General features: G+C 57.9%; 1 protein-coding gene across 1 annotated transcript; it reads right to left on the reverse strand.

Annotated features, from left to right (window-relative positions):
• Positions 1–2,576: 2,576 nt before the first annotated feature.
• Positions 2,577–7,664, reverse strand: EN1 (engrailed homeobox 1). The gene is made up of 2 exons (XM_029225823.1): positions 6,764–7,664; positions 2,577–3,627 (listed from the first exon to the last, which is right to left on the reverse strand). Exons 1-2 carry the CDS (start codon positions 7,662–7,664, stop codon positions 3,311–3,313), a joined length of 1,218 nt encoding a protein of 405 aa, XP_029081656.1. The 3' UTR covers positions 2,577–3,310.
• Between the last annotated feature and the right edge of the window lie 1,230 nt (positions 7,665–8,894).

An 8,894-nucleotide genomic window follows, 5' to 3' on the forward strand; every position in this document is an offset into this window, starting at 1 on the left:
TATTATTACTTTCTTTTTTTAGCAGGGGTGCACGAAAAGAGATACGACCAGAGTCCTCCTTCCCTCGTCTCTGCCCCAATAAGGAGGATTTTCTAGTGGGGAAGGGGAAGAGTGAGAGAAGATAGGAAAGTCATTCTGGACGATGACCTCAGGGCCTTGGTCAGATTCCTGAAAAAAGGCAGTTGTAATGAGTAGATGTGACAAAGAGGGAGACACAGGGGCACAGAGGAGGCATGGACCAAATGTTTAAGTTCTCAGAGCTTCAGTTTCCTCCTCTGAAAAATGAAGAAAACTCTATTTACCCATAGAGATTGGAAGATAAAAGGAGATAATGGGCCAGAAATCAAATTACATAGTAATGACACATCTATACACTTTACTAATATAATTGTGGAGAGAGGTGACCACCTCCTCCCTCTTCCCCAGGGTGAAGAGGGAGAACTCTTGGCTTTGATCTCTTGCTAGAGATAAAGTGGAGCCTCAAGGAACAGGACACTTCTTGGAGTTGCTGCTCAAGTTGTCCCCTGCCCCAGGCTCTGGATCTAGTGATCTTGGGGGCGTAGGTACCCTAAGGGGCCACATTGAGGAAGGGAGAAGGAAGGGCAGCCCAGTTTCCAGGCATTCAGAGCAGTAAGCTTCTCTGTAGAACTGGGCACCCCCAACATCGTATCTGGATGTGGCCGGGAAACGTCTTGATATTCTGAGCTGTCTGGATTCGGGAAGGGGTACCCTGGGCCTCAGGTCTCAGACCCCCAACCCAAAGCCCTGGAGAGCTTGGAGATTCCAGGCTCCTCCCCTGCATCCACCTCCCCGAGAAAAGCAAAGGATGTACTTCCAGCCACTAGAAAACAACTCACCTGGGCCATCCCCAGGGAAGAGCCCACCTTACTGCTTCTAACTCTTCACTCAAGGATTGGGTGAGCACGTATTATGTGCAGAGGTTACTCCATCCACCCCAGAAAGGTGCGAAAGGAATAGAAGAAAGAGATTTACTGCAGTAAAGTTGGGAACCCATGGCAATGTCAAATATGCTCTCCAACTCCAGGTCCCTGAGCCCCAACCCCCCAAGGCCTTGACCAGGGACTTCAACGGTCCTTTGGCTTCCTAGATCTGATACCTAGCACTGTCACTTCCCCCAGACATAGGCCCAAATCAGGGGGAATTTTTCAAGAAAAACGGCAGACTGACTGGTCATTCCCACTTCTCACAAAATCAATCCAACAAACAGGAAAGAAACCCAAGGGAAGAGCACAGAAGCAGAGTTCCCATGTGTGCACAAACACACCTGCAAACACAAATAAGCACATGCACACACACTGTGGACTCACAAACATCCAAGTGTGCATCTAATTACAGAGACATGAACACCTAGTTGCATAATGCTCACACATGCAGGAATACACAAAACCCCGTGGGGTACTCAGATGCACCAATATCTATCTACACATGATCACATATACACATGAGGTTTTCAGGACACCTACGTATCTGGCCACACGAGCACAGGTACATACGTACATACTACAGAAGACAGGGGAAAACGGAGAGAACAGAATTTACCATTCAAAAAAAATCCTGGAGCAAAGGGAGATAAGAAGGGACCTCCTCTTCCTCCCCCTAGTGCCTGAATGGCGGGGTCCAGTGGCTACCCAAGAAGGCTAGGCACCAGGGTCTGGGGCAAGTGTCCAGACATTTCCCTCTATGAAGTCCGGAGGTCCTGGGGGTCCGGGGGGCGTGTGTCTGCGCCCCTCTCGGTCAGAAAGCAAGCCAGGCTTTGTTGGGATTGTGAAAGGGACCCTGCTTAGGCTTTGGGTTAGGGGCGAGTCAGGCCTGTGCCCACGTCGGAGGTCGCGGCGCAGAGCGATCCGGCAGCTGACCGAGGGGCTGCCGCTCTGCATAGCTTCCCAGCATCCGGGCCTCCTCTCCCGGTTTTACGGAGCCAGGAGCTCCGAGCCCCGCGAGGCTCGTGTGCCGCCCTCGACCAGCCGTTTCGTCAACGAAATCACTTCTCCAAACGAAGAGCGGGAAGTCCAGGCAGCCCCGAGGCGCCCCTCGCTCAGGAGGGGAGGCAGCCCCTCACCGCTGCCCCGCCCTGGGAAGGCCTTCTGCTTCTAGAGGAGAAAACCTCCAGCAAAACTCGCATCAGAAAAAAAGAGACAGAGAAAGAAAAGAAGTAAGCTGGAGCGAGGAGCAGGTTGAACCAGAGCAGGCTGCAGCCGGGCTGCTCCTGGCTCTGCGCGGGAAGCAGCCCCAAGAGCCCGGCAGTGTGTCCGAAGTCAGGACTGGGGGGTTCCGGCCTTTGGGCTCCTTTCAAGGCAATTGGAGACCAAGAGTGTCCCTCCAGACCCTCCAAACCCGGGCCATCCCCAGGTCTGGGCCGCCCCAATCACCGCGCCCCCCTGGCACCCCGTATTCATTGTGTGGTGATGGATCTTAGGGCTCGGCCGAGCCGCCGCGGCTCCCAGCCCGGTGAGCGCGCGCTGTGCGCCGGGCCGCCGTGTGCCTGCGCCCTCGCCCTTCCGCAGCCCGCAAAGAGGAGGGCCGCCAGCCGCTCGTGAGCACAGTGTACACTTTATTTCAGACTACAGGTTTCTGAACATAATAAAATCTTTGGCTTGTAGCGGCGGTTCAGTCTCGCAGTCTGTGGGGTCGTATTTCTCAACAAGTCTCCGGAAAACGAAAGGGGTGGGGGGCAGGACAGACAGACCGACAGAGGGGGCCGGGAGAAGGGCAGACACGCGAGGAAGCACACTCTCACGCACACAAAGAAAAGTCCCAGAGAAACGAGGGCCAGCGATGCGGGGCGGGAGGCACCGGAGAAGCAGTAACATTCAAAAGAAAACGAAACTGGGCCGGGGGCAGCGAGGCGGAGGCGGGGGATAAAATAATTATAATAATTATAATAATTATAACAATAATAATAAAGGAGATTAATAAAAAGTCCAGCAAATAGAGATCGCTACACATAATTCTTTTCCTTACCTGAAATTAAATATATACAAGGTCGTAAGCGGTTTGGCTAGATAGAGCTTTAAGGAGTTCGCAGTTTCGTCCCTTATACTGTGAAGAGAGAACTGATCTGATTTTTCGATAGCACCTGTCCGAGTCTTTCTCCCTTTGAAAAAATGTCTCGTTCCAACGCGACTCTCCGTCCTGGGGACCCCTTTCTCTCTCTTTTCCCTGTTGTTCCCTTCCTCCTCCTTTGCGCTGATTATTTCTCCCCGGGCGTGGGGTCGGCAAGGCGGCGGTGGCGGTACCAGGAGGGGGCGCGGGCGCGGCGGCCGGACCGCGCGGCCCCTGCCGGCGGCGGCTACTCGCTCTCGTCTTTGTCCTGGACCGTAGTGGTTGAGTGGTTGTATAGTCCCTGCGCCATGAGGTGCAGCGCCAGGCCGTTCTTGATGCCCGTGGCCTTCTTGATCTTGGCGCGCTTGTTCTGGAACCAGATCTTGATCTGGGACTCGTTGAGGCTGAGCTCCTGGGCCAGGGTCTGCCGCCGCTGCTCGGTGATGTAGCGGTTCGCCTGGAACTCCGCCTTGAGTCTCTGCAGCTGCTCGGCCGTGAACGCCGTCCGCGGCCGCTTGTCCTCCTTCTCGTTCTTCTTCTTCTTTAGCTTTCTGGTGCGCGGACCTGCAGCGGCAGAGAGGGACGGGTGGGAGGTGGGGACGGAGGGCAGAGGGGAGGGGGAAGAGGGCAGAGGAAGCCGTGAGAATTGCGGAGCCGAGCGGGGATCGCGCCCCGCGCTTCCTGGGCGCTAGCCGAGGCCCCGCTGCCGCCGCCCCCCACCTATCACCCTCGCCCGCTAGCCCCTAGATCAATCGGCTGGCTACTGGGGTCGCTGGGTTCCCCTCTGGGATGCCCGAGGGTCACGGAGGCAAGTTGGCCGAAGTTGTGTGTGCACCCACACCCCAGTTCAGCACAGGAGAGCCGTGTGATAGGCTTAAATCACAGAGTCCAAGATGGAGAGATATTTGGAGCTCCATCCGGCCCAACCCAGAGCTGGAGATTGGGGGGCCTGCTGTCTTCACAGTCCCGGAATAAAAAGAGGCTCAACACTGTAGTAGTAAAGACACTAGGACGGGATTGCCCTGGGGAAATCGCCAACCTGAAAGCCAATCGTCTCCCCCTCCTCAAGAAGCACACCTACACCCACACACCTACAACAAGACCCCATCTGCTTGTAGCTATTGACTCCAGAAAACAAGGGGATAAGGAGGGCGCTGTGAGAGACCTGTCTAGCTCCAAAGTATTCAGCATCTACTCTCTCGACCTGTTCTTCTGTCCCTGTGGCCTAAAACGAAGCCCTTTTATAGGGTCCCAGGAAGACGCTGACCACCCGTTTCCCTGAAAAGGGAGAAAAGGCCTTCACCCGGTTGTATGCCTTACCCACGTGCCCTGGCCCCTGAGTTCTCTGTTTTGTCCCTTGGATGGTGCCAGTAAGAAAGAGAGGGCCCTCCCCATTCCTGCACCCAGCAGCACAGGCACGGCTCCCTCACCTCTCTTTTGGACACAGAAGCTGCAATTTCAGGATTGAAGGCTGAATAACAAAAGCAAGCCAGAGCTGCTTTCCCTGCCCACCTATTTGCAAGGTTATTTATCCACGAGCAAAACAGGGGCAGAGGGACACAGAGAGTGGGGCAATCCCGACAAAAATCTGTGCTTTGCCTCTAAGATGGGTATAGGAAGAGGCCACAGGAAACCTTCCTAGGAAAGTGAAGTGTCCCTCAGAACCTAGTCTGCGAAGAGGGCTGCTATGGAGCCCAGCCCTGAAGAGAAAAGGGAAAAGACAGGAGGCTGACTCTAAAGCCTGCACCTCTGCCCATCAGCCTGCACACCCAAGTCTCCTGGAGTTTCCTTGCTGGGCCCTGTCATGGTTATGGGAGCTTCCTGAGTCAAGTGAAGTCCCTGTCAGGGCTGTTAACCTATAAAACTGTCTGGAAGAAGCATCTTCCCCGGCATCTCCAAACCTAGCAACAGAGGGGCAAACTGGGCAGCTGGCTTCTGGGGCAGACCAGCGCTGGGGTCACCAGCTGTCCTGCGACAAAAGAGTCCAGGCCTGGCCGCCCCGCAAGTCCGGGCTGGGGTTCGTCTCCCTGAACTGCTCATGCAGGAGAAGGAGCCAGCACCCCTGCCTCCCCAGGCTCGTAAGAAGAAAGCAGCCAAGAACAAAGACAAGGCCCACTCCTGAGCCCGGTGCAGAAAGCACTGGGAGGCGGGGTGGGACGGGAGGAAGGCCTTGGTTTAGTGTAGTCATTAGCCTAGCGAGCAGAGATGGCCCAGGAAATGTGTACATCCTCAGAAAGACCCTGCTTGCGCGTTGTGCGTCCCGGACGTGGTTAGAGTGTTGTTGTTGGTGGTGTGTGTGTGTGTGTGTGTGTGTGTGTGCGCGTGTGTGTGTGTGTGCGCGCGCGCGCGCAGAGGGAGGAACACTTGTAATAAAATCGTAGCCTCCTGGCCAGCCCGAGCCTCACGGCCTGACAGCTCAATCACTCTATCCATCAGGCGAGTCAATCAAAGCAGCTTTTCGGAGGTTCAGGGAGCCCGTGTCAATAACGGGGCTCGAGATGGCGGGGGCTGATAGCGCGCATCGATCCGCGCCCAGCCGGCAGCGGTGCGGAGGCGGAGACCAGCCAGAGTACAGCGGCGCACCGCTACGCCGTACTCTGCCTCCTGCCAGACCCAGGTGGCCGGAACCCCAATCGGAGGCCAAGAACCCCTGCCGCCCTCCTCGTGGCTCCCACCGGTCTCCCGGGAGCTGCAGTCCGGGGAGGCGGGCAGGCCGCAGCCTCCTCTCCCGGGGCCTAGCGGCTGTCCCACAGTATGTCTCAGATTGGGGTTCTCGAAGCGCAAGGAGTATGTGGGTAAAGGGCCGAAGGAAAATCGAGAAAAACGGGCCTATGGCTGACAGAAATCTGCTATCTGGCAGACGTGCGAAAGGAAGGAGTGAAAGAAGGAAGGGGCAGGGCCGGGAGGATGTGCGAGGCGTGCTTCGGAGAATGTGGGGCGGAGGGGTCTCTCATGCCCTCGGCCCAGCTTTCTGACCTGAGCCTGACCTGTCTTCTCTCCCACTGTCTGTCTGTCAGCTCTAGAAAACCAGGGGCCAGGGGCTCTCGGCACCCACCGTTTCAGCAACTGCCCTTCCCTGAATTCCACCCACCCGGGTCAGACTCTCTTGGCTACCCGGCCTGGGGAAGAGGGACTGCGATCTGACGCATTTCTCTCTCTTCCTGTGTCTCCTTAAATCTATCTCTATGCAAGTGAGCTCTCCGCAGAAAATATCGATATGGTGTTTGTGTCTGTAAGAACACGAAGTGAAGATTATTACTCTAATGACAGCTTTGTTCGATTTCGGCCTCCGCAGGACGAGGCTGGCGGGATTTCAGACCCAGATTTCTAGGCCCACCTTCTCGCTGATTCTAAAAACCCCTTTCCCTGGACGGAAAAGCAATGATTGCTTGTGTCCTTCCTAAGAATAATAAAGGTAAAACACAAAGAAGGCCGGAAGGGCTCGGAGTTCAACACCGAAGGATCGAGCTTCCCGTGCCCTGAGCTGTAGCCTCCCGGGAGGTGGCCGCAGAATCCAGGAGCGCAAAACTGGGTGCAATGCTCAACTGTGACTGGGACCGAGGTCAAGGAGGAGGAAGCAGGCGTGAGAGAAGAGAACGCCCGAGATCCGGCATGCTCTCCCCAGCCCGGAGGCTAAGAGTTCTAGGGGCGGCGTCCGCGGAGCCGAAAGGCACGGCGCAGCCTGGGGCTGGGTACTCACCGGAGGACGGACGATCCGAGTAGCGCGTGCAGTAGACCCAGGCGGGCCACACGAGGGGCTGCTGCGAGTCAGTCTTGACTACGGGCCCGCCGTTGGCTGAGCCCATTAGCAGGATGGCCGGGTTGCTGTGCTCCGGGTACTTAGCACCCTGCGCTCCCGGGCTCCCCACGCCGCCTCCACTGCCACCGCCGCTGTCCGAAGGTTTGGCCGCTGCTGCTGCTGCTGCCGCTGCCACGGCCGCCGCCGCCGCCGCCGCCGCCGCCGCCGCCGCCGCCGGGTTCCCAGCTTTGGACGCACCCGCTCCGCCGGCGGTGGCTGGCGGGGAACCGTCGGGTGGGCCACAGTTCGCGTCCGGGGAGCACAGGAGTGAGGCGGCGCCTGGCGCCCTCGTGCCCAGCGGGTGGACAGGGTCTCTACCTGCGCCGGTCTGGCCTCTGTCACGCTCGACCCGACCTCCTCCTGCGCCTCCTCCGGCCGCCGCCGCCGCCGCCACCAGGAGCTGCGGCGGCGGCTGCTCCTTTTTGCAGCCGAAGTCCGGCCTCAGGATGTTGTCGATGAAAAAGTTGGTGGTGCGGTGCAGCTGGGCCGCGGGCTGCGGCTGGTGAGCAGGCGCCGCGAGATGCTGCTGCTGCGGCGGCGGCGGCGGCGGCGGCGGGGGCGGGGGGTGCGGGGGGAGATGCGGGTGGTGGGCCAGGGGCGGCAGGCAGGGCGCCGCGGGCGGCGAGGGGGGCGCGGGCTGCGGAGACACCGGCACGCTGTCTCCATCGCTGCCGCTGCTGCCGCTGGCGCCGGGGCTGAGGCTCAGGCTGAGGCTGCCAGGGGCCGCCGCCGCCGCCACTGCCGCCGCCGCGCCGAGGCCCGAGTCGCGCTGACTTTTAGGTTCCGGCTGCTGTTCTTCCATGCTCGGCCGCCCCGCCGCCTCGGCCGCCGCGCCGGCCCCCGCCCCCCCCGCCTCGCTCCCCACCCCACTTTGCCAGCGGCCCGTGGGGGTGCGCGGAGGAAGGAGGCCGGCGAAGCCCCAACGAAGGCACGGGGCGGGTGCAGAAAGAAAAGCCCAGGCGCCTGGCCTGGATCGCTCGCTCTTATCGAGCAGATCTCGCTGTCTCTCCCTCTAATTTGTAGACATCCAGATATGGAGACACTTGGCTATTTCTTTTTTCTTTCTGCAACCAGATTCAATGATTTGTTTTAAATGGGGAGTAAGCTACGGCCAAAAAGAGAGGAAAAAAATAAAAAAAGGAAAGGAAAAAGAAAGCAATAAAAAAGAAAAAAATCTCCAAGATTTTTTTTTCTTAAAGATAAAAAATAGTCTTTAAAGTCTAGCCATCTTCCTAGGCAGTACTGAGGGGTTTGACTTCCCCGAGTGTCACGCTCAGCTGTGCCCAGAGCGCGAGGCTGGCAGCGCCTTTAATCGCCTTTGCTTTTTTTGCAGGGAGAGCGCGTCTCCGCCAGCGCCGCGGCTGCCTCTTTTTTTTTTTTTTTTTTTTTTTTCAAATCTCTGACAGCTCGGATCTTTGCTCAAACTCTCTCGCTTAAAAAAAAATCACCCAGGCACACTTTTTGCCTTCAAACCGGAAGCACGTGAGTCAGGGCCGCACGTGTGCGGGGCCAATGGCGAGCCAGGACTCGCGCTGACACCCGGGCCTCGGCCCAATAGGCGCGCGCGGGACTTTGCGGATAAATAATCCGGGGGCGGCGGCCGCTGGTGGACAGGGGGCGTCGCGGCGCTGGCCCCGCGTGTCCGGCCCGCCCTCCCCAACCCGCACCCGAGCCCCTCCCCCTCTTTCAGGCCAGGACCGAGGAACGGGCAAAATAGACCGAGGAGTGTTGGATTTCGGGGTGTAGGCAAATAGGGAAGCAACTCCATAAACAACTTGTTGGAGAAATGCAGGATTACGGGTGCGTGCGCGCCGGGCGCAGGGTCAGGAGACAGGGGAATCGGCTCTTTTGGCAACCCCCCTGCCTAAGAAGCAGACTTTTATTTTATTGCTCTGGCTTTTTCTTGCTGTTATTAAGGGTGAAAGGTTGCTGTCTCTGTCGGGGTGTGCCTGTATGGTGTATGTTTGTGTGTGTGTGTGTGTGTGTGTGTGTAGTGGAGGGGGAGGGGTGAGACGAGGAGGATCGGAGATGT

This window comes from Monodon monoceros, unplaced genomic scaffold (assembly GCF_005190385.1).
Source record: "Monodon monoceros isolate NGI ecotype Baffin Bay Population unplaced genomic scaffold, NGI_Narwhal_1 Super_Scaffold_16, whole genome shotgun sequence".
In the NCBI taxonomy this organism is placed as follows: domain Eukaryota; kingdom Metazoa; phylum Chordata; class Mammalia; order Artiodactyla; family Monodontidae; genus Monodon; species Monodon monoceros.